Source organism: Drosophila willistoni, assembly GCF_018902025.1.
Source record: "Drosophila willistoni isolate 14030-0811.24 chromosome 2R unlocalized genomic scaffold, UCI_dwil_1.1 Seg167, whole genome shotgun sequence".
In the NCBI taxonomy this organism is placed as follows: domain Eukaryota; kingdom Metazoa; phylum Arthropoda; class Insecta; order Diptera; family Drosophilidae; genus Drosophila; species Drosophila willistoni.
In genome coordinates, this window is record NW_025814050.1 from 18338367 (window position 1) to 18364610 (window position 26244).

General features: G+C 38.0%; 2 protein-coding genes across 3 annotated transcripts; one reads left to right on the forward strand and one right to left on the reverse strand.

The window, feature by feature from the left end:
• Window positions 1–2603: 2603 nt before the first annotated feature.
• LOC124460240 (uncharacterized protein DDB_G0280315) lies at window positions 2604–3162 on the forward strand. The gene is made up of 2 exons (XM_047010719.1): window positions 2604–2734; window positions 2795–3162. Exon 2 carries the CDS (start codon window positions 2800–2802, stop codon window positions 3097–3099), a length of 300 nt encoding a protein of 99 aa, XP_046866675.1. The 5' UTR covers window positions 2604–2734; window positions 2795–2799; the 3' UTR covers window positions 3100–3162.
• Window positions 3163–6483: 3321 nt separating this feature from the next.
• On the reverse strand, window positions 6484–22825 carry LOC6642450 (WD repeat and FYVE domain-containing protein 3). 2 transcript variants are annotated; one of them, XM_047010852.1, is made up of 19 exons: window positions 22705–22825; window positions 19013–19374; window positions 18712–18957; window positions 17223–17577; window positions 16972–17158; window positions 16704–16908; window positions 15522–16645; window positions 14437–15458; window positions 13796–14375; window positions 12535–13733; window positions 9096–12472; window positions 8928–9031; window positions 7956–8868; window positions 7713–7890; window positions 7436–7645; window positions 7272–7370; window positions 7067–7201; window positions 6891–7005; window positions 6484–6838 (listed from the first exon to the last, which is right to left on the reverse strand). In XM_047010852.1, the coding sequence occupies exons 2-19, from the start codon at window positions 19298–19300 to the stop codon at window positions 6673–6675; spliced, it is 10503 nt and encodes a 3500-aa protein (XP_046866808.1). In that variant the 5' UTR covers window positions 19301–19374; window positions 22705–22825; the 3' UTR covers window positions 6484–6672. The 2 variants fall into 2 exon arrangements, with proteins under 2 accessions (XP_046866808.1, XP_002065369.1); XM_002065333.4 differs by having other exon boundaries at window positions 7272–7373.
• Window positions 22826–26244: the final 3419 nt, after the last annotated feature.

The window sequence follows — 26244 nt, forward strand, 5'->3', positions numbered from 1 at the left end:
AAATGAGGAGACTTCCTGCCGTCCACCATTTCTGCGACACACACACACACAGAGACACACAGATACAGACAGACAGCGAGAGAGACATGTCCTGGCCACGCACACTCTCATACATATCCTGTGGCTTTCGACAATTCACCACAAAATGTCAAGAATGACGAAAAGCTAGCTATGGAACGTCGACACTCGCTCTCTGTCTATCGTCTATCCTGCTCTTGAAGTGAAACGCCTTCTCTATCCCACTTGCGAAAAAAGGCAACTCGCCTCGCCTCTTCTTATGCTCGGCAAATATCTTTTGCCGGCAGAGACAGAGGCTGGCAGAGCTGGCATCATGGCAGCAGCACAGGAGTCATCTAGTGCTCCTCCTGCTGGCTTCTCCATACTCCAATTTTATTTCTTCTCGTCTCTTCGTTTTCCGTTTTTTTTTTTTTTGTGTTGGTCGTTAGGCTGCCTTCCTGCGCTTGTAGGCTGTCGGATTATTAGTTCTAAAGTCAGGATCTCAGCTGGAAAAAGGTTGCTACACTGTCGGGTATATTGAATGGGGAAAAGTACACAGATAGATTTATTGGCAATTAAGGAGAATTTCTTGAAAATTTAAGTTTTATGGTAATGAAATGAAATTTACGTTATATAATTTGTTGAACTTGAGAAATTCTTTGAGCGAAATGAAGTTTTCAAAGATCTTTTAATGACTTTTTAACATTTTTAAATACTTTAGATTTTATTAAGAATAATATAGCAAAAACTAAATATGTTTATAAACGTTATGAATATTGATGACTATAATTATTACAAGCATTCAAACCGACTTGGTCTAATTGGACAACCCTAGTCCTTCGCAGTGTTGATATCGATAATGAGTAGAAGAAACAACTCTGAGGATTACTTCCGTTTAATAAAAATGTATGTACAAAGGGTTTTGGGTTAACATCTTAACATTAAAAATAATTTTCAATATGGTATGCATATCAAAATACTTTTTGTCAGCTTTTAGAAACATTGTGAAATAGGTAAGTAGATAATTGTTAAAGTATTTAAATTATTTAATGTACATATTTAAGTGGAAAGGAAACTTACATTGTACATATTTACCTCCATACGTAAATGTATACATTTTTAAATATGTACCTAAATTGAAAACTTGACAAAAATAAAAAAAGGTGTTTAAGAATAAGCAATAACTAATTTTAAAATTTTTTATATATATTTAACATGATGTAACCCTGTTATTTTCTTGATTTTAGCTGTCTTTTAAAAGTTGAACAATAATTTATAACACTAACAGTTTAATAAATTAACAATATTCCACTGGGGGTAAATTGGGGGGATGATAGATCTAATGGAATGAAATGCATATATATGTGCATATATGTGTGCTTACATATGTATGTATAAGAAAGAGAAACATTATATTCAAAGCTCCCCTTTCAAAATCTCTTAATCAATATTCTGAAATATCAATTTGTATTATTATTACTTTTGGTATTAAGATGTTATCAATATTATATTTAATTTTAGCCAAAAAAAGCTGAGATTAAACTTAAATAGTTGTTATATTGTGTAGTTACTTTAAACACATTTTATTATCGATTTAAAACACAGTTTCAAATAAAGTTCCTTGAGTAGCGCATTCTGTCCATATGATATAACATAAGATATGACTATATAGATCTCCTTATATATGTAAGTACGTCTGTCCATTTAATGGTATATGTGTATATGGCTCCTTTCTGGCATTTCCGAAATGGCGTTTTGCTCAACTAGCACTGGTTGAGTCTGTTTCCGAGTCTCGAAATTAGTATTGGGTCTGTTGGATATGTTGTTGGTATGTTGATAGGGGTTGATTTACTGACTCTCAACTAAATTGGAATGACTTTTGTGACATTGTGTATTGGGCGGTGGCACACACTCACAAACACACACGCACGCACACACATACACAACGAGATAGATTAGCGTCTTGTATATGGTCTTGTCTTAGGGGGTGGAGTCTTGTAAATTCTCTGGGATCAGGCTTTTAGATATTACACAGGCCATTTCATATACATATATGCAATATACATACACACACACACTCACACATTCATATAAGCCATCTCCAACTGCCTCCTTTACTCACTTAATAGAAACCTGCGGTTATATTAACCAGTCAGAATGCAAAGTCATTTTGTATGTCGACGTCAGTAGTAACTCACACTCACATACATACATACATACATACATACGTAGTCACAGCTCTTCCCCCACCCCAACGTTGATGTGCCACCCAAAAGCCTCCTTGACATCCTTCCACTTCCCCTTGGTCCTGCAATACATACACATGGCAAATTTGCGGCATCAAGAAGTCGCATTTTTTTTCATGGCAACTCCCCCTCATTCTCTGTCTCTCTCTTATATCCTGCTGTATACAAATACATATATATATAAACATCTATCAGTGTGTGTGTGCGTCACAGAGCAGGAGTTTTAAGCCACGCCTCTGAAGGATACTCACCACTTTTTCAGGCGCAAACTCTGTTCGAATTTCGAAAAGGGATATTCGAAAGTCGAGAAGGCCTCGTCAAGGCTATCAAAATTGAATGTTTCCTTCTATTTTCTAACATTTGTTTATTCATTCATCTCTCGACATTCAAACTGTTCACATGTATTTTTAGTACAAAATTTATAAATTCCGAAATTTTTGGTTTATTTTTTTATTTGCTGCTTTGCTAAATTTTAGAAATATTCGCAGTTGGTAAGTTAAATTAAGTCAACTGTGGAATACTTTAACCATTGAGCTAACCTTTTTCCTTAGCCGCCATGGATGGTTTCAACAACAATAACTACTATTATAATAATAATTACAACAACAACTATAATCAGAGCCAAATGAACACTAACCGGAATCCACAATGGTCAAATTCTGGTCGCCGTGACGCCTGCTATAACTGCTCCAATGGCTCTTGTCAACGTGTTGGTGGCGGAGGCGGCAGTTGTCCCAACCCCAACTCATCCTGTTGTCCTGGCGGTAATTGCTGTCCGGGAGGACAGTGCTCCTATAACCGTTCTGCACAATATAATCGCTCATGGAATCCCAATGGCAATGGTCGTCAGCAGTAAAGGTCTTTAATATGTGTCGGAAATAAGTGAAACAAAATAAAAGAAAGCAAAGCAGCAAATCAATTTTCAAGTTTTCAATTTCTTGCGAAAATATAGAATTAGAAATAATTTCCCCTTATAGAATGAAAGATAAGCTTTGTTATTGTATCTGTCGGATATTTTAAAGAGATTGGTGTCCGTATTTCTTTCAAATATTTGACAAATTTGTATATTTTAGCAAGGATTAAAAATAGTGAATTTTGAATTCTTTATCATCGGTCTGAGTTATGTTTCAAGCAATGAAAATGAAGTGAAACGTTGAAATAGATAAAGATTCATACTACCTGATATACCAAAAAGAAATATTTACAAACTTTATAAGATTATTGAAAAAAAGATGAAAAAAGATTATCGGCTAAAAATAAACTACAAAGATATTCCAATCTGATTACAGTAGATTCTTTTTGAAATTGAAAGTTTGTTACTACCTGATCTACCAATCTTTTTAAGACTTTTTTTATAATTTAATTGTTTCGTAATAAAGTCGCCGGGTGAACATTGCAACCTTGGAGATTGTTTTTGAGCTCCAAGGAACAAGGACTTGCTGGCTGAGATGTCAAATGCTGTAGCTTGTCTGTTGCATAATACACAAAGTTGGGAAAGGAATTACCTTACAAATATTCTACCACGATCAATAGAAAGTATGAAAGTTTTTGATAAGGGGCAATAATGTGTGGAAGAACCAAAACCCTTTTTGATTTGAAATTATTTGGGACCTCTTACATCTTGTAGGTATAATAAAACTATGAAAAACTACAATCATAAGCCCAAAGGAGTGATTAGATTCTTAAAATGTCTGGTCACTCACTTTACTCGTTTAAGCAAGTTCATAGAACAAAAATTAGACTAGATTTACTTTTTGGATTTGTAAGTTTATCTCTTCTTACAACTCAAAGTACATAGGACTCTGAAAAACTAGTTACAATTGGCATTTTTTCCCTTTTTAAAATCAAAACAAAAGACTATTTAAAATAAAACTGTCTTACTTTTACTCATAATTCAAATTATATCGCCTATTCCATTCCTGTGCAATTAAAAGTGAGAACTCGAATTACTTGAAACGAGAATTCATATTAGAGTTTAACTTTAACTACTTTAACAAGTACCAGGAACAATGTTGAGGAGAACTGACATCATGGTTTTTGAAGCATCAACTTCTAGTTGTTTAGAATACATTTTCAATCCACTTCCAAAATATCCTTGCAGAGGTTTTGCAGAGTTTTAGGAAGTACTTTGCTTAACTTGAAAATTATCGATCCCTTTATGGGATGTTCCAAAAATGTTGTATATACTGACTTGGTTCTCCTATACCTTCAAGATGCGTTTAATTGCGATGACCTACCCATTTCAATGTTATTGTCACACAATGTTATTACATTTTCTCCGAAAAACATCATAATTCATAATTTTGTTAACATTGTTCATTTTATTAAAGTGTATTTTCCTCTGATTTTGCATATGTTTTATATGTGTTTAATGTATCGCATTTCACAAACTAACAATTAATATATTTATATATGTATATATATTCAGTATTTATATATTTTGCTTTGTTGAAATTTGTAATAATTATTATAGTTAATACAGCTTTGTTTTCTCGCCTTTTTAGTTCATTTTCGTTTTGATGTGGTGTTTCTTTCGTATTGGACTTAATTGGCTAGGTTTTTCTCGTAGATTTTCATTTGAAATTTTAAACATTTTGTAAAGTCTTTTATTTGGGGATAGTTTGAAATGAAATGTTTCTGTGTCTGCCTGTATAAGAGTGTGTATTTCTCGTTTCTGTGTGTGTGTGTATGTTGCATTAAGTCTTCAGTTTGGTTGGGTTAACAAGTTTCTCGCAAAGTCAAATTGATAATAGTAATTAGATTGAAAGGTTTTTGTTTTGCTGCTACCACAACATGATCATTACATACATATATAGAAATATATATATATGTATATGTATATCGTAGTTTGTAAATTATTATCAATGCAACATGTAGATGCTCTACAAAATACCAAATTTTACTTTTCATATATTTTATACGTATATATATTTATTTATTTATTTACCACTACTACCATTTTGTTTATCTAAAGTTTTGCATTTCATTTGAGTTATTGTTTTATTCTTTCGTTATTTGTCTTTCATATTTACATTATTCCAATAATTAGATTCTGCTGTCAATATGGAAACAAAATTTTGAAACTATTCAGTTTTATCCTCCATAGATTTGCTTGTTTTGTTATCTATGACAGCAGAAAATTTATTTCACTAAACATTTATTAAATTTATTTTACTTTACATTGTTAAATGTCTTTATTAATTAGCAATTTTTAGATATTGCTTTTCTTTTTAAGGACCCATTTATTACATTTTCGTTTATAATTGCTTATTATAGTTTATTGTTAAATACCCCTGCAGAGGTTGCTATAAGACTTAAAAAAATTCAAATAAAGTATTTGATTGGAATAGTTTAGCATTCAATTAGTTATTAGGGAAGAGAATATGGAAGTCATTTTGCTTTGTTAAGAGTTTAAAGAATTAAATGATCTACATGAAAATGTATATTAAATTAATATGATTTTCAATCGGACCACCTACTAATTTCTTCTTTTTTTATAAAATTTTTAAATTTGATAATTGACAAACTGCAAGGGCATATAAAATTCGGAATGCCGAAAATAATAATGTTGGATCTAAAGTGTTTTTTCTTCTCTATTTTGTTTGTATTTGTTTCTTTAGTGTGAGGTTTGTGTGTTGTGTGCTAAAAATGTGTTTCTGTCTTACAAAAACTGTTTTCTTGTCTGTCATTCAAATTTGCTAGAAAAATGTTATGATTTTGTCATTAATTGATATCAACTGGCGGTGCTTAGTTAATTTTAGAAATTTATATTGAGGATTTCTCTTTCAACTACAGGATATATTGACTAAGAGTGTGTATGTGTGTGTGTGTTTGTGTAAATAATCTCTCTGATGTTGACACAAAAATCTATAAAAAAAATCTCTTTATAGGTTCTTGTATCACAATATTTTAACATTTGATTCATTTGTGCGTTGTTCACGCTATTTATATGTATTGTTTTTTTTTTGTAATACATGCTTTGGTATTGGTATAGAGCTAATAAACCATACCTTATATTCCGTCTAAATAATTAATGTTTACAATACAATATTTCTTTACAAATTGGTTTTCATGATTGCGGCATATACATACATACATATACAATAGATAAGTAACATTTATTATTGTTTTCTTTATTCGGTGTATAATAAATATTTTGTTAAAAAAATAAATAAATTGTAAATAAATTATATTGCAACTGGTCTTTGTGTATATATGTAAAAAAAAAATCGTACTGTTGTTTAAATAATTTATAATAATAATAAAAGATATATAAAATCATATAACAGCCTTTGGTTGTCAGCTCGCCATGGTTTGTGTTGATTTAAAAAAACAAATAAAATATTACACTTGCAAATATACAATTATAAAATTATTGAATGCTCTTAAACGTCTTTTAAGTGTTTTAAAAATAAATAAATTAATTAAACTAATTGTCCAGCGAATTGGTGCGCAACTGACTATAACATGCCTGACATACTCGAACAGGTTTAATAATTCGTAAACGAGATATTTCCGATTCGAAGCGACTGCATTTATTACAGAAAACCTGTCCGCAGTTGCGGCAATGATGTTTACGTTCATATAGAGTGAATCTGCAAAAGTATATGATAAATAGGGTTAAGGAAATTATAATGCAGGACTCACTTAACGTGACATTTGACACACTGATCGGCCCCTTCATCTTTTAACCAATGATCGGCTACCCCTCGGCCGGGTTGTTCAGTGACACTCCATGAAAAAATGCGACCACGGGCATCACCTAAGATTAAAAATAAGTTAAATTTGTCTATGGGATAGTCAATTTGGTTTGCAAAACTTACCGACATAAAGTATCTTATGATCTTTTGATACTGTTAGTGCTGTTATACTAGCCGGTTCGGCATTATCTTTTCGATCATAGGCTGTATGCATTGTTAATTTCGATCTAAACATTAATTGACGTTGCCATTTAAAGCCTAATAATGAAAAACAAAGTCAGATTAATTGACTTAAGTTTTGGTTAAGCACACAAAATTTGTGTTTTACCCTTTCTTAGTGCCTGCTCGCCACGTTGTCGATCATTGTCAATGACAACAAAACCATCTGTTAGGCTTGTATCGGATTTACTTGGTCTTATGATGTGCTCTTCTAGAAGTAAAACCAAAGTGTGTTAGTCCAAGTAATTAGTTTGGTAACTAATTCATTCTTACCATCAGTTCCCTTGTGATCTGAACTGCTGCCTGGTGCTTCAACCGTAGCGGATTTCATTTCGTGCAGTGACTTGGCTCCCGATATGGAACTCTTTCTGCGCTCTGTAGGAGCCTCTAGTTTGCTTACACTTGCCTCAGCAGATTTGCTAGACTCATTGCTGTGCTGAGATGCCTCTGAAATGCTACTCTCCGAGGCGGACTTAACAATGTCTATAAAATAGAGGAGAAATTTGTTCAAATGAAAAAGTTTATAGGCGAATTTGAATATTTTGCTTACCATGTTGTTTCTCTGGTTGTGAGAGACTCTTCATTTGCTTAAAAATGGCCATTTTGTCTGCTTTGTTGCCCTTGTTGTCATCAAGGGAAGCAGAATCAGGTTTGTCCTGCGAGTTGACTTCTATGCCGCGCTTCAGTTTGCGATCAATAGGCACCTGAGTGTGTTCCAAAGACCACATCTGTAAACAAAATATGAAAACATGATCTTGTCTACTCCACTAGAATATATTCTATTGCTACTTACTCTAACCACTCCATCTGTGGAGCCGGTAATGACCACATTCTGTTGGTCCCATTCGCGTATTTGTGAGAAGGCCACACATAGAATTTGCTGCATTCGGTCAGCACTTCCAATACACGTGTTAACCATAGCTAGGGCATCGCCATTAATGGACCAAACATGCAACCATGTGGCGGAGCATGTGGCAATTTCTCCAGTAAGGTCATTAATGGCCACAGCCGCCACTACTCCGGCATGACCACGCAGCTGTCGGACAAAGGTGAATCTAGACATGTCCCAAACAATGGCTGTGCCATCTCTTGAGCCCGACACAATGACATTATAAGCAGCGCTGGCCGCCAAACAGGTGACAGCATCAGTGTGCCCATGGAGAGAATGTCGGACACTCAAACTCTTACGATTCGCATCGAACTTCCAAATTGTTACAACCGAACTGGTTCCAGCGGTGACAATCATTTTGGCATTGGGACAGGCACAGGTAAGGATCTCTCCGGAATTCTGAGCAGCAGCCTCGGAAACAAACGATGCACGATCCGTGTCATAGAGTCCAACACGCAGGGAATGATCAGCGAATCCCCAGGCTATGTATTTCGTATACGACGGTGGCATCATAACCTTATTTTGTTCCACAGCAAAAACAGTCTTATCTGGTTGTAATATTTGGCCCACTGGGCCCTTAAGCTCTTTGATGGGCTGCAGGCTTGGCTTTAGATTATCCAAATTGTGGAAGAACAGACGGTCGGTCTGAAGCACTGTGCTGTTTCCTTGTATCAGAGCAGTGGGATCAATTAATGCCGAATGCCTGGAGTTGCCCATTTTCTTGGCAGGATGAGCTTTCTTAAAGAGCTGTTTCGGTATTTGGCCAAAGTTATTGATAAAGCCAATTGTAGCATTCTTTTTCAAAGGATCATCAATGCTGCAAGAACAGAATAATAATTAGATTCTGGAGAGGAGGACGGGTAAAATCATTATTACTTGTAGATGTCCACATTGCCCTCGTAGAAAAGATGATGGAACACATTGACAGCATCAACAGCGGCAGGTCCCTGTTGTTTGCAACCAAAAATCAAATCAATCCACTGCAACCAAGAACAAATTACATTAGTTAAAAGAAAAATAGGTAAATATGATTCAAAGACTCACCAAATGCAAATGTTGACTAACATGGTCGCACTCCAGGGCACTTCTGTGCAAACGTATAAACTCTCTGGGATCCTGTTTGGCCCAAGGTGGCAATATGACATGGTTTAAGGTTTCACCATTCTGTTTAGTGCCCAAATCGAAATTATTGAAATTACTCAAAAACTCAGGCAAGTAGAAGAATTCGGGAATCAACTCTTTAACATCGGCCATATTGAGTTTCGAGGCCGATAACCAAGCCTCTTTGATGCTATGGAACATACGATCGGCCAGATCAAAATGACCACCTTGTAGTTTAAGGAACGGCTGGGAGAAGGGCTCCAATCGCACCAAATATGAGCAGACAATCATTGCCGAACTGTAATGAGTTCCGTAATGATATGGTGGCGTCTCGCCATGTGGATCGTCCCATTCTTTGAAACGTTTCTGGAACTGCTCCAATCGCTCCTCAGCCTGTGCACCCATGGGACGAGAGAAATCCCGGAATGTCTTTGGATTCGTAAAGTCTAACTCCTCGGAATCATAGTCGGCCAGAATCCAGGGGAAAACTGGATATTGCATGAGATCGTTATAGCTACGACCGGCGAGCGTATTTAAATGCATTAGATATTGGAAATTGGAGATTTCGCCACGAACCCACCGTTGGGTAACAGAAGTTTCGCCAATCAGGCCGCTGAAAATGCCAGACGTTTGCTCCACACTGGCTGTACGTTTCTGACCAGCCACCGATTGCTGGGCATTGTCATTGAGCGCTGTGGCCAGAGCGAGGAATCGTTGGTTCACTTTGTTTCTCACCTTACGTGGAAAACTGAGTAGATAATTGCGGCCATCTTCGGAGAACACTTCCAAGGCTATCGGCTGGAGTAGATATCGTCTCTTATGGACTTCTCGTATCTCTTCATAGGCGAATTTCGAACACTGTCTCAGTTTATGACTAACCGCCCGCGGTGTGGTTGAGGTGGTGCCTCCCGAATTGGGTATGATTGGTTCATAGGCTCCAGGAGGTAGTGTATCTATGTCTCTAATCTCTCTGTTCTTTAGCAGCGTGAATCCATCGACTATATAGCAATGTTCCTTGCCAAATAGGAGCAAGCCCTCAAACGTATCCAAACCCTGAACTCTAGCACAACGAAACATGAAGCTTATCTTCTCTTGCTCTTCCAGTAAACGCAAGAAAGTCTCATTTTCGCTGGTCATGGAAGTGTCCTCTTCTTCTTCATCATCCTCCTGGGTTGTGCCATCTAAAGATTCCTGAGGATAGGGTGCTCCATGGTGTTGATGTTGCAGCAATTTCGGTGAAACCGGCGGTGGTGGGGTCGATGTTGAGTTACTAGCTTCTAAGCGATGTGCGGTGGCTGCCTCCAAAGAGCTTTGCTGTTGTATGGAATGCTCTCCGGCATCGGCCAGTATTCGTGGTTGTTGCGGACCATGTTGAAAATAGGTTTTACTATCCAAACTTGAGGCCACTTTGTACTTAAGCTGACGATTGTCGGCTAACTCGAGCTCTGGACGATACGGATAATGCAAATAAAATAGATCGTTCCGCATGGTTTTCTTTCTCATGCGATGAGGTCCCTCAGTTGTGTCCAATATCCACTTATCGAGAGAACAACAGCCAGCAGGACCCCATAAACCACGTTCCCGCGTCAGCTCCGTTTCCGATTGCACCCAATCCTGATAGACATAACGCTGGGTGTGTTGCAGCATTTGTTGATATTGCTTCAGTCGCAAGTCTAGCAGATCCTTGATTAATTGCACATGTATCCCTGTGGACTCATAGGCCGCCTCACGACTCATATTTGACTTGGTGCGCACCAGTTCATCCTTTTTGACCTTTGTCCGACTGGCCAGACGAGTCAGGCCACCGGTGACCTTCTGAATCTTTGATTGTATTTGATTATGCAGCTCCCAAGGCACTCGATAGGAAGCCTTACGCTCGGCCTCGACATAATTGAACCATAGCTTGGATGCCAGCTCCATTACCTGCTCCCTGGTGGTATGCAAATCTGGAGCCTTCGAGTTGGGTGGCGGTGGAGTGAGTGAGATTTTGAAGACCTCCTCAATGGCGGGTTTCTTGCAGACATATAACTCCTCCCAGACACGAAATGCGGCGCCTACGATGAGATTGCGACCTTGCAATTGAGTGAGATCCTCATCTTTGGGCTCTGTTGTTTCGGTTTGTGGATTCACATGCCATGTGGTATTACGACTTGTGGCTGGCTCTAAAATAATCTTCATGTCCGCCGTCAATTGTAGTAGACAATAAGTTAAGCATCCAATAAACTCCAATTCATGATTGCCAGCACCAAAGATTAGGAGTCGATGTTGTATAATCTTATGTAACGCCTCGAGGACACTCATTTGCTCAGCTATGGAATCATCGGTGGGACGAGAGAGCAAAAACAAAATACTACGATTCAATGAATGATGCAAATGCTCCAATGACAGTGATGAGGATCTTCTCTTTGCCTGCGCAATTAGCTTGATGACAAAGTCAAAGATATCATGAGGATTTCGTGTGAGGCATCCTTGCCACAGCTTGTCCACAATGCGGGCAGTTAGATAGAAGACATTCGGGGCAATGTGTTGCGTCTGACTTTGTAGAATGGGCACCAAGGGTAATGCTGCCTGCTCGCCCACCAGAACATCTGCGGCTAGAAGATGATCCATCAGAGCAATGATGATCTGCGTCTGGTATTGCACTTGCAACGGCAATTCTCCTGTCTCGGGAGCAGCATCCAAAACCATATCAATAACAGGCGTGGCCTTGCCATGCATATTCAAGCCCAGCGAGTCAACAACAATCACACGCAGAAAATCAATGATGCATTTACACACGGGATGGGATGTCAGTTTTGGTTGATTTAAAGCTGCCGCTTGCAATGACTCCGGTGTGGGCAAGACAAAGCTGCTTCCCGTACCATCTGTTGGTGTGGAAGCACCACTATTCGGTTCCGAATCGGCAGCTTTCTGCTGACGTGTGACTTGTGGGAAAAGCACTGCCACCAATGAGGTAATAACATCGCCAGCCATCATAACGGGTGTAAAATCACTTAGATTCTGATACAAACTGAACAGAAGCTGTATAATGGTTTCGGGATGACTGTGTAACCATGTGGCACACTCTCCTCCATGAACTATGGCCCTGACCATGGCCAGGAGTACACAAACAGCCTCCGGGCAAACATTTAGTTTGGGCAACTGTGTATTAGCTGACACAGGAGCACCCCAAAGGAAGGACCACACACGATCCAAGTCGAATTTGGTGTGCTCCGTGGCCAGGACTTTGACTGGTTGACCCATAATCAAAGCCGTTACCAAAAAGTATAATTCAGGCACATCCAAATGATGTTGCATCAGCCATTCGAGAAGTTGGAAACCTACGAAAAAAGACAAAGAAATTATAGTGTAATGAAAATACAGAATTATTTAGAGTCTTCACCTGGTATATTGAGAGCTGCGGGTCGCACTTCCCCAGCTATTTGGGTGGGTAAATGTTGAATGGTATTTTGCGGTGTGGCCACTATAACCGTTCCGGTGCCATTCGTTGGACGTTGGTTCAATTGCTGGGCACCCAGGCCCATCATTTTACGTTGGGAAACCATTTCAGTAAATCGCAGATAGCCACCATTATGGGTGGCATCACGGAAGCGTATCATGAAGCTTTCGTTGGCACAAACCACCACGAGAATGCGCACAGCAATGATGACGGTGGTGAAGTGAACTTGGGGTTGCATGAAGAGCAGTAACCAATCCATGCCCAGAGTTTTGGATATGTCATCGCAAATGACATAGTTGACGGTGTTGCGTGGTGTGAAAAGTAATCCATGGACCAAGGAGAGACAGCGATTGCGTAAGTAAATATTTTGAGCGACACACTCCTGATCGTCCAATGGAAGTTTCATGCTGGGCAGCAGCACAGACCGTTCCGACACAGTGCCATCGGGGGGCTGGGCTTTTGGCAGTTTGGCCGCTATATACTGACCAAAGAGCAAGAGATCTGTGTGCCTGGGTTGTCCACCCAAGAGAGTCTCAAGCAGTTGGAAGAGTATTTCCCTAGTGGAATGATCCTGAATGTTCGTTATGATGTGCAAAAGTTTCACCAGCAATTGTAAATCTCGCATAATTTTCACATTCTGCTTCTTCTCATTGGATTCCACGACTAATTCGAGCAAATGCTCGAGAAGAGAGCGTAGTAGACCATTTGGAGCATTATGCCAAATCTCTAAATCGCATAGTAAATCCTGAAATGCAGTCACATTGGGAATTGCTGACATATCCTGGCCACTATTGACGGTGCCGACAAGGCCAAACGTCAAGTGCAAAATGTGAGAGTTAAGCAGATGTTTCTTTTTCTTAAAGAACATGCCCAGTGTCTGATAGCAACGTTTACGATCCATTTCCGCTTGAGCTGCACGATTACTTCTCACCACACAGGTCAATGCTTTCACTCCGGCATACAATGATTCCACATCTTGGGCCATGGCAATAATGCCCAAGAGGACATTGCAGCCACCCACGGTGTCTATCATGGCCGAAACTGGATGTGGACTGAATACACGCACACCCAAATAGCCCACCACAACGCCGCCTAAAGAGCGTCCAGCGCCTGCCAAATGGCCAGCAGAGTTGTGAAGGATTCTAAAACAAGATAAAGAAGAATATTATTATGTTTCCTCTTCATCTATCACATTCTTTCATACTTAATGGGCGTGGCGTTTTCATGAGAGTTCATATTCAACTGTTTGGCAATACTCTTGTTATCCGCTCGACTATAGACCTTGCGTATCTTGACCAGGGTTAATTTTGATACCGCCTTCGCATTGAGTCCCAATAGCACACGATCCTCGGGAACTAATGGAGCCAAGGGCTCTGATTGTTTACCCAATTGTGGTGCCTGCAATGAGCCCATATAATGCGGACCCAATTGATAGATCGTCTGCACTGTTTGCTGGGTTAGAACATCTTCGAGGAGATGACAGACTCCCTGTTTCCAGCAGAGTCGCGAGTAGCGACGCCAAATCGGTGGTGTTCCTATATATCCAAATATTTGCGTTGCCGATGTAAGATTAGCACTTCCTGCTCCCGGATGTTGGGCTATGTAATGAAGCTTTTGTGTGTGCATCGGTACACCATCCAGATAGAGCGATAAACTTGAGTTTTTGAGCACAGCTCGATTGAGCACAACGACCAGATTATGCCATTGGCCTTCATGCAGAAGATCTGGGCACCAGATACGAGCAATGCCATCATCAGAGCCCTCTGGTTCCCAATCGCCAATGCCTAAAATATGCGAATTGTGGTTAAAATAGATTAAGGATTTGTATAGTTTAGTTGTTCTTACTTTTTCTGGGTGTAACCAGTGTCTCTTGGGTCGACACCACAATCGCCTTATCTCTGGCAGACAATAAAATAGACAGACAGGCCAAATTCTCCTCCCGTGGGTTATGTATTGTTCGTACCAAAGTTAGCAGACGCACACAATGTGGATCTGTTTTGGGATCGGAGAATTTCTCCACACAAAACCAAGTGGAGAAGGTGAGACCCGTTTGCGGTGGAAAGATACGATCTCCAGCACCGATGCCGCCAATTGTATTCGCATCAATAGTTCCACCCGCTGTTGCTGTGGCTTGCGGAGCTAATGATGGCAAATACAAACATCCAAATCCTTCGGCATTCATGTCCAATTCGACAAATGGAGGTAATGTGCTTGAGCCATGAGCTCGGAAGTCTCGTGGAGTGGTCATTGAAACCAATGTCTTGATTCGTGTCAGTGGAACAGGTCCCCCCAGCTTGTAGGGTTGCTGCAGATCAATGTCCGCACAGGATAAAGGTTCCCCCAAGCGTAGAAACTGACGCAATTCTGTGGGTTGCAAAGCATGTGCCGCCAGACGTTCCAGTATATACTGCATGGGCACATGCAGTGGATGCATTTCTTCGGCCAGGGCACGACGTGTTAGCTTTAGCAACTGCTCGGCCAACCCATGATCACACATAATTTGCTGATTGCGTTCATTTCGCACTAGAGATTTTACGATTTCACTGATATACACCTGAAGTTGAACCGCCTGCAGCGGAGCATCATCATTTTCGATACCAGGTAAAAGTTGGAGCATGCATAGAACTACGCCAGGATGAACTATGCGTGGCTCTGGAGCAGGTTGCGTGAGATTCAATTGACTTGGATGTGCAGGAGCAGCAGCAAGCAATTCTTTGCTGGGCGAACGATTATGCGATGGCGGATCATTGAATAAAGTAATTACACCACTCAGATTGGGGGATTCAAAATTATCCAGAGCTATGCTGTAGAGCAGTCGAAAGACTACACAGACATATGACAGTGAATGAGGTACGTCCTCGGAAAAGCTGCAGTAAAAAGATGGGGACCATTAGGGGATAATATTATATAAAGTCTGTTATTAAACTCACTTGAAACTCAAAATGTCTCCACTGAAGACCTCATGATAATACTTTAGCAGCGACTGCTGCGGCTCATAGACACCAGTGAAATCCTGTAGAGAGGTGGCTGCTCCAAAGCAACCAAGAAGACGTAGTGTATCACAGAGGGAACTGCTGCTAATCTCCTGGTGAAAGAACTTGGCATTTGCCGGCTCGAATCTCATGGCCGTGGCCAGAGTCTGACACACAATCTGCAGCAGTAGGATGAGATCCTGTTGTGTTATGCCTGGTTGAGCCTGGGCCATGCTACCATCCAATGAGACAAAAACACTTGTCAGATAGACAAATCCTCCCACTTTCCGGAAGACAGTACGTGTGCGATGGGAATCTTTGAGGCACCCCAAGAGCATGTTCAAGATCTGTATTTTAAATTCCACCTGATGTGGACTAATGCTGTGCATCAATGAGAGTATATACAGCATATCGTCATCACCGCCAGCGGAGAGTATCAGTTCACGTATAATGCCCAAAGCTTGAGGACGACAATGTTTAAACTTGACCAACTCATGTATGCACTTGGCTCCTCCGTATTCTCGAAACATTTGGGCATTGTTATTAGCTCCACCGCCCAATAACATGGTGAGTGCTTCCAATACATGTTTGCCCAATGTATCCAATAGTTTTTGCTCTTCTTCCTGTTGTGTCTCATCCATCACCAGAGACTCATCGCCATTGGTTATCTCCTGGACATGGTCGGCATAACGATTCAAGCAGCCAACAAGAATCTCCAATATGCCCACTTCGCGATAGACATCTTTAAAGACACTATTATGCCGTAGAATGTTCAAGAGTGTCTTTAGGCAAAGAATGCTGCACGATGTCGATTGATTGTGTTTAAGCAGCAAAGATAAACTAATCAACTCCTTACACGGCACAAAATTCAATTGAAAGACTATGAACTCCAAGAGATCAAAGAATTTCTCCTGAATTTGTGGACTCTTCTGGTGAATCCTTTCGGCAAATGTGCTCAATGTGTGCTCCGATTCGAGAATAAAGTAATTGGCATTTTCCGAGTGGTAAACTCGAGATATAGCATCTAATATGGTGCAGCAAAGAGCTGGAGTTGTCGACTTAAGGAAAACTGTTTGAAGAACCTGCAAACAAATTATATAAATTAAAAGAGGCCTCCAATATTGTAAATGGAAAACTTACCTGAAAGGCATAAACATTTCTCACACAAGTCTCTCTTGAACTTGCCTGTGGCAATTGAAAATTCTGCAACTTGAATGCGGTATTAAATTGGGCTGCCGGCGGTCTGAGCTCATAGAAGCCGCACATGCACAGCGATGAGATCATTAATACAAGATTGCGTATAGCTGCCTGAATCTCCAACGATTGACTACGCGAGTTATCAAATCTGCAAACAAATACACAAAAGTCATTCAAAAAATTTCGCTAATCACAAATGTCAATCTCTTACTTGAGCAGAAAATCACCGAGAAACACATAGCCCTGGGAGGCGCGAAAATCATCCATTAGTATCTGTGATACTTGACTAGAATCTTTGAGAAAACAAAATACAGTGACAAACATCTCAACAATCTCCAGTGGATTGCCAAAAGTCAAACGTTGCATATTGTCCACACACAGAGCCATGCAGCCCTTGGCTAAACCGAAACAAAATTAATTAATCAGCCAACTCTTTCTCTTATTAACATTTGTCCTACTCACAATGTATATAACTAACAACGGGATCGGTTAAACCATGTCTTGATATAGTTGTTAAGATTTCAGCTGCATTCTTACGCCATACAATATTATGTATGGGACATGGTGACGTTATGGCTGAGAATAATAACGTTAAATCATCCATGCGGGCTAACTCATCGGCGGGATAGGGATAGGAGCACAATTTGACCAGCAATTGAACAAAAACCTTTTGCAGCAATGTGCGACGTTCCTGTGCATTGAAATCACTAATTGCGGCTCCATCTTCAAGTGGTTCATCGTCATCCACAACGGGTAAATCGAAGAAAAGATACAGACATTTCACCAATGTTGATGGTACAGCTGCAGCTGTCATCACCTGCAAAAAAGTAAAGAGTTAAGCAATTACTATCAAGTTTATTAGTTTAAACATACTAATTATGAATCAGTCAATTGAACAAACCGCAAAGTTATTTTGCTACAATGATTCACAAACAAATTGGTTACTTTAACGAGTGATTAAGTAGAGGTTTAAAAATATCTTTATAATTGTATTTTTATTTGGTTTCTTATTTTTATTCTTCTATAATGTCGGCTTAATCAGGTTTTTATCCTCATTTTGAATTGATTTTTCCAATTCGTATTTCATTTTGTTGAAGGTAATTGATGAGTGGACGTATCTCCATTATCTAATTGGTTTGCTCTTTGACCTACTTGAGGGACAGGCGTTGAGACATCACTTTGATCCTGCAAAAGTGTACTATTATCTTCAATTTGAGCCCATATGCTGGTGGTATCACTTGAACCACGCCATGACCAAAATCGTCGATTGCCATATTCGCCCTCATTCTCTACTGATAGAATTGATTCCATCGAACTTTCCAAAGACTCATATTCTGAGGTTATTGATGTATACCATACCATTGCCATTATCTGATCAGCCAAATTGAACATATTCCCTAACACTGTCGATTCCTCTTCTATACTATCCCGGAAACGCAAAGACTGTGAATAAGCCAATTGGAAGTACCAATTGCAACGTCTACATAGAAAATCATCAATCAGTTCGGATAGGACAAATAAATTGCTGGTTCGAATGAGCATTAAATCGGAATGCGAACTAGTGAAACAGCCAGTGGCTTGAAGACGCCAATCTCCGGATTTAATATGCATTAGCAACTCTAGTATATGAAACATGTGCATCATGTACATAGTCCCTGTGATTAGAGCCGCAATACTTTGCTGATAACTCTGATGATAAAATCGAGGTCCTGGTCATTAAAATGCTAATGGCACCCACTTAGGCGAGGAGGCTATAGGACGTGAATGTGGCACAATAAATAACAACATGCGGCAAGGCTTCCGGGGTGTACAAAGATCCTCGTACATGAAAGAACATGCAAATGCAACCAAGGCAGACTTCAATAAATGTAAAGAATACCCAAACTTGATTCATAATTTATCAATAGAGCAATTGTTCCGTCAAGCCTACTAGATAACCTTTCTTTCTCACCTGTATAAGCGAAACATCACCATTGGCCAATAGATTCAATGTGGCCAACAACATCCAACCGCTGCTTGTTTCCTCGGTTGTCTCCACTTCCAGAAATTTAACAATCGCTATTGAAGCTGCCTCTGTACTTTGATTCGATGCCCGTTTACGTATCTCACTGACCATTAGACGTGAGACCTGTTGACAAAATGCCACCACATCCCAAAACTTTTCACTCATATCATTAGCTGGGCAACTGCTAAAGACCTGCAAATAAATCGATTTTATAAAATTTTATCGTTTAGTTACTCATTTTAAATACCTTGCAAAATAATGGCAACATTTCATAAAGTTTGGCATCTCGTTCCTGTTCGCTAAGTGGTTCCTTGGGATGTGTATACTCGTTGAAGAGTTTTTTCAAAGTGGCCAAACTCATTTGAATGCGGGCATCGAGGAGAGCATCTTCACCTGCCCGTCCATTGGCGGCGCCAGTTGATGATGATGTTGGGTTTGGAGAGTCTGAAGTGGATCTGTTGCCAGGACTACTACTATTACTGCTGCTGCTGCCACCAGAGCTGGCAGCACTGCGCAGCTTGCGCATTACATTCATCTTGCAATTGGTTTGCTCTCTAACTTCTCTTGTTCTTCTTCTTGTTCTTGATACTTTAGTAAGTGCTTCTTAGACTTTTAAATGAGAAGAAAACATTGAAATACATTAAAAGGATGATTATTATGTTACGTGATTCAATCTCATTTTACTTTTAAAGAGACTTTGTGTATGCTGTGCTTATACAAGATAGTTAAGGATGCTTTAAATTTAGTAAAAACAAGGCTATATAGCTTTAGAATAGGCAAAAGGGGGATATTTTCTCTCCCAAAAAGGAGGTTTTATCACTAAAATTCGCAATTCCAATCCGAGGAATAACAGAATTTACCAATCACTAATACATAGATTGCTTCAAGTCTTTCCTAGTTGTACCTTAAAATAGTCATTCGCAAACATTAATTGTATGACCAATTGGAAATCCCCAAATAAGGGGGAATTTCTATACAAAGATGATAGAAATCCATTAATTGCTCTTAAGTAACTACTTAATCCAGGATTAGAAAGAACAGAGCATGACAATTAGTTTCAAGATAAAACTGGGACGAAGGCCGTTGGGCTATCTGCATCCATATGGCCATGTCCCACATAAAAATGGTGCAATAGGGGTTCAGTAGATTGGCGATGGGCAAGTCCAGGGGCGCAACAACCTGGGCGCTACTATTAGTCGGGCGTCAAAACTAGGTTCTTACGATGTTCAGATTTTATTTGCCTTTTTTATTTTTTAATTCTGCACGGGACTACGCTTAAGAGAAAGCATCTCCCACTATATATACAACTATATACATATATTCTTGATCAGCGCGACGAAAAGAGCTCATGTTCATCTCTTTGGTTCAAAGCAACGTCCTTTTTTGAAATTCTGCATGCTTTCATATACTGCAGGCTATAGAAACCAATATGATTCAGCTAGATTCGACCATTATTTATTTATTTTATTTATAACTTTGTTGCTTTTTAGACGATTGTTACAATATTAAACATTTGTTTCTCTAATACACTTATAAATGATTGTGGCAAATTTAATCAAAATCGGGTGACTATATCATATTGATCCTATAGGAACGATGAACTTCCAAACACACCGGCTTGAGGTCAGTAAATCTTACTAATTTATAGGATAGGTGAAGAGAGCAAATATAATATATGTATTTGATATAGTACCAAAAGTTTTTATATATATCATACATATATGTATGTACACATACATGATTAAATAAAAGCTATAAGGGCCGCTTTTTTTAAAAAGGAAAAGAGTAATGCGGAAACTTGCATCGTTGCGGCCTGACCCCCTGAATAGTGTAATCCGCTCCAGGCGACAGTGATTCCACCCACACAACGTCACTGGAGATACATTTATGTATGTTTCATTCACAGATTTTTATCTCATATTAATCACATAAGCACATAAGTAAGTACATATGGGAAGTCAATTGAAACTTTCTAATTAACCATATGTCAATTAATTAAAGGTAGAGAAACACCTTAACTATTAACTAACGAAAAACACAACAATATTAAAAAGAGCCCATGATGATGACATTTCACTTCCATACTTCCATAAATATTACTTTTAACAATTTATATTGTATATAATATTTAGCAACTTTGCGAGAACTTGTTTTTGTTTGTTATTTGGTTGGCGAACCTTCTTTAAATTGAATTGTTGCTTAAGTGGCGCGCTCCGAATGTAGTTGGAAAATCACATCATCCATCCGCACATTAAACTTAATTTATTTGTAGTTGTTGTTGGTCGAAGCTATTCTATTTGTACTCGCACCCGTTTTAATTTAAACCGCACACTGAATGATTCAGAAGACACTGCGAGAGTGAGAGGGAGATACCCAGACTGAGAGCGAAAATTGTTATCTTTTTTTTTTTGTTGTATTTTGCTGGAGACTCTTAAAAATCGCATTGTTTACAAGTGAATGAACGTGCGAACGTTTGCCCGTGTATGGGTAAGTCGGTGGGTGTATGTAGTAATGCAAGTGGGAGGGAGCGAGAGAGATAGAGAGAGACAGATACAGAGAGTATATCTGGGAGGAGGAAATATGAAAACATGTAAGCGTGGGGGCTAAAATTCATTGTATCCATCTGTTCTATACCCTTAGAATATAAAGTATGACAAAGTTGTAAGCGCTTTGGCTGATAATTGACTAATTAATTTCTTGATTAGCAGCGAATTACTGACTTGTATCCAGTGACTAATAGATGAAAAAATGGGTTTTATTTTATTGTGGTTACTTTGGGGGCCTCAACCAATTATGTTTGTTTTTTGATAAATTTATTTGTTTACTAAATAAAAAGAAATGATTTAAAAGCAATGAAAAAGGTTATATATCCCTTTAACGCTCTTAAATAATCAAATTTATTCCCTATATATCATTTAGAGGACTTTGCTGTATAAGATCAAACTCCTTTCAGAGTTCGTCTAATTGAGTTTTGAGGAGAAGTTTCATGTTGTTAGAGCTCTGTCAATTACCACAAACCAAGTTAAATGGGCCAAAATGTAAGTTTCTATAGTTTAATTGCATTATAGTAGCCGAAAAATAGGAAAACCACATGCAATTAGAATCACATAATAAACTTTTTAATTACAAAACAATAGTAAGGGTATCTACGGGTCGATGTAACCCATTTGGTTTCCGGTAAAAACTTTTATATTGCATATTTTGTTTATATTAAAGGTTATCGATGCAATGCAACAGCTGTTTGCCCTTTACTTAATGCGCACTTGTTTGTTCACTTTATTGTGTTCTCTGGTTTTTTTTTCTGTTTCTTTTATATTAAAATTCATTAAAGTTAAAGGTTTAAAAGTGGTTTCTTTTTCGGCTTTTGCCAACACATTTAGGCCAACTAACGGCTGCACTCGGCTCATCTAGTTCTGCTGCTTCTTCTTAGTAGTAGTATCTTTTTGTTTTCTGTCATTACACTCTGATTCGTAGATTTGTTTTTTTTTTTGTTTTGCTCGTGGCAATCGCATGAAAATATTTGCACAAAGTTAAACTATGATAAATATACTTTCTAAAACGAAATGTTTTGAATTCTCGCACAAGTAAAAGACATAATTGGAGTCCAGGTGGAAAACATATGAGAAAAGAAGTCCCGGACAAAACAAACGATACGAAAGAAAATTTATTGATTTTTCTCGCTCGCTCTCTCCACTTTTCGCACATATGTATCGCGGGTCCAACTTTTTGCATAAGAAAAACCAATCTTTTTGAGTATTTAACAATAAACATGGCAAGTTTCACAGCAACCAAGTTATGAATTAAAAAACTGAATTAGTACCGATGTGTAAAAATCAATTTTTAGTTAGCTAAACAGGTAATTGCACAGCACCAGTCACTTGTATGAAAAAATCAATCCTTTGATTTGAAAACCGTATTTTTTATGCTTTTGGCACTCACCGCGACGTTTAATAGCAATTATTTTGCTTAGTCGCTGTTCTTGTTTAATTTTATACATGTTTTTTTTGCATTTTCCGTTAACTAATTTTTTATTTGTTGTCGTTCGATGCAACCAGTGCTGCCACTTTAGCTATTTTCCCACTAGATCTAGTGGGTTGCAACAAGGAAATGCGGGAAATGGCTAAAAATAGCTAAAAATGTTATGAAAATTGCCAAACTGGCAGCACTGGCCATGCAATATTCGCCCAGCCAAAATGAATATTCGCCCAGCTATACTCTGATAATCGATAAATTCGGTCCGCCACTCGAATCCCTCTGTTTCGATAACCGCAGTATCTATCGATAGTTTTTAAAGTGGCGCCATCTACATTGGAAATTATATTGACAGTTATATTTGAAAAAAAAATGTGTTGAGAATATTTGAATTTTTAAAGTAAGCTTCACTTCTAAGCTTTATTTTAGTATTTAGAGACTGATTTTTATAAATTTAGAGTTTAGCTTTTCCAATGATATTGAATATGCCGTAGAGTTTATGTTATTGTAATTTTTGAAATGGCAAAATAGTAGGAAAATTTTATATACAATGAGACTCCTGTTTTTTTCGTTTCAATCACTCGTGATGTTATTATTTTAAACTGATAATTCGATTCAATTGAACTATATCTTAGATCTTATATAGTAACTACACATTCTAGTAACTTTTTTAATTATATACGCCAATAAAATGTAGCTCAGAATATGCCAGGATAAAGAAACTTCATACATCAATGGTTATTTTTGAAAGATAGCTCATTTTGAAACGGTTGGATACTTTGTTAATTTATAAATTTCTTCTTTTGGACACTTTAACCATTTTTGTCATGCTCTAATTCGTTTGGTAAATATAAATAAACCAATTGGCCCGCTTCTGCTTGTGTTCATTTATAATTATTTATATTTGCATTTCGCCCACAGGTAGGTATGTATATCTACTAATTGTTAAATAAATAACTATTCTTCATAATTTGCATATTGGATTGCAATTATTCAGAGACATGGTGAACAAGAGAAAGCAACAGAAATCGGATTTGGATTCACAAATTGTCAGTTCCTTATGTCCTAATTTAATCTGAAGGCAATGTAATGGAAGCATTTCATAATTGACAGACAGACAGACACAGTCAACAGTTGACAAAACCCCATCAGGATATAAGGATCGAGAATCATCATCATCATTTGAATGTGCACACGTGCCAAACGCAGCAAAACGGCAAATGAAATTTAGATCGAATTACATGACATGACATTTTTTTGAATCAATTAAGGACCCACAAAAAATATCTATATTTATATATGTATGTATATCAGAACAGGCGTTGCAAATAAAATATTTACTCAGCCGTCTGGACGCAGGACACGAGGGAGGATTAAGGTTTCGCACCCAAAAATAGTTTGCTTTGGGCGTTGGCCTTTACCTCCAGACAAGACTCCAGACCAGAGACCAGAGACCACAGGCCACAGTCGTCCTGTCCAAGCTAAGCCAAGCCTTCTGCGCTCTCCACCCTCCCCCAAGAGTATGCTATTCAATTTACTTCTTGCGTGACTGTACTTTTGGCTCCCCTCGCGTTTTTGTTTTTTTTTTTTTTTTTGGGCCCGGCGTTGATTACTACATTAGTTTACCTTAAGTTGGGCAAATGCTTCTTTATGTAGGTGTCGGGTTAAAGCCAAAGCATGCATATTTATGTTTTGGTGGGCTTGGCCAGGTTGAGTACACATCGAGAAAGTATTTTGAGAATTTTCTGTCTGCCACCTGCTTCCCTCTCCCTTAGTGGAGACAAGACGACACCAAAACCCAGACAATGGAAATGTTTGTGCAATATTCTAATGGATTTTTTCTGTTTCAAACAAACAAGTAGTCGATTTTGATTCTGTCTCTTGTAACGAGTAAAAAAGGAAAGCAACAAAAACCAATTCCGACTAATTAAAAGTTAATTTTCTCTAACCCAGCTGACTTATTAACTAATATCAACTTGTCTTCCAATTACTAAACAACTTTTGCAAAGCTCTAATTTCACTTGTATATTAAGTTCAATGAAGTTATTTTTCGGGGATCTAAACATGTAGAAGATTTCAACAGCTTTTGGGCATCTAAATGAAATAAAAATGTTGTAAATTTTTCAACCAGAAACTGTTTTGGTTTTAATTGATAACTAAAATATTTCATGAATGCGACATTTTCTTTATTATCTTTTTTACGAATTATCTATTTTAATTTTGTTCTTTTTGTTTGATTGTTAGTTTTAATTGCTAGATAACAACATTATTTTGTTTGGGTTTTGCTTTTCCCATGTAATTTCGTATAATTTATGAAGTACTTGTAAAATTTTTAAAATGTGTTGCCAGATAACTTTTTGCATATGGTAAAACTACTAAAAAGTAAACACAAATAATTTTCAGCACCCATTAGAAACTCGTTTCAAAGGGATAATATTTTTTGAGAGCTATTACAACCGTTTAAGTGTCCTTTCATTTTTCTGTGGGTTGAATAGTGGGACGATGAATGAATTTGAATATATAAATAAAAGTATATATGATCAAAGGAAAAGGTTATACCCTAACGAAAGGCAAAATCTTTCTAAACTAAATACATATATGGCAAAGAAAATTAAGAGTGTACAACGAATATTTGTTTGGAGTTGTATTTATATGGTCTATTGTCGATTCCTACAAAATCAAAGGGAATCCGATTTTAGATTCACGTTTTAGATTTAACATCTAGATCTTCACTTTTGAGTAGAACTACTTAAATTTAAATAGTTTGACTTTTCAGTCAGAGAAGAGAAAAGCAATTGCCAGCATTTGTATTAAGATATCTACTTAACAACTTCCTAAGCTTTTGTCGTCTTTTATGTTATAAGAACAATAACTATGATTAGTGAACATTCTTAACAAGCAACTTGTGAAAAAAACATATAACAGCAATCATATATGGAATCGACTTATTGTTATCATCAATCTGCTTTAAATCTGTGCCATTTTAGTAACTTACTTTTTTACTGAATTTTTGAAGGTTGTAGAGAACTCATCGTACTCAAAGTGCGACCCTTTCTCAGCATAGTCAAAGTTAACCCAGTTAGAAAAATTTTTATTTGCTGTCATTTCCAACTATTTTAATCTAACTCAAACGAAGGTTGTTTTTTTTTATACATTCATATATTTTTCGCATATTTACGCCGTATTTTGCACCCTAATGCCCCCTGAACCACCCACTATCTTGGTTTCCTTTTTGCTGTTTTGCAGAAAATTTGAAAAGGCGTTAGACCAAAAATCATTGGGGACTCATTAGGCATGGGGTTTTTCTTTTTCTTTCTTCTCATTTTATTTTTAGGTTGGGCACCCGCAAAACAACTTTTCCTTTTTCATACTTTTCTTGTATTTTACACCATGGCAGTTGTTGTTGTTGTTGTTGTCCCCTCAATTGTTCGTCCTGTCGTTGTTTTGGTTGTCGAAATTGGCAAGGATAAGACATAGCCATGAATATTCATGCCCTGTATGTGTGTG

Excerpts from the sequence above, each read along its gene's own strand:
- LOC124460240 (XM_047010719.1), top strand. The coding sequence starts at position 2,800 with ATGGATGGTTTCAACAACAATAACTACTATTATAATAATAATTACAAC.
- LOC6642450 (XM_002065333.4), bottom strand. The coding sequence starts at position 19,300 with ATGAATGTAATGCGCAAGCTGCGCAGTGCTGCCAGCTCTGGTGGCAGC. Across the intron at positions 9,032-9,095 it reads TTAGTCAACATTTGCATTTG|TGGATTGATTTGATTTTTGG; the intron begins GTGAGTCTTTGA and ends TCTTGGTTGCAG. Across the intron at positions 7,646-7,712 it reads ACAACCAGAGAAACAACATG|ACATTGTTAAGTCCGCCTCG; the intron begins GTAAGCAAAATA and ends TCTATTTTATAG.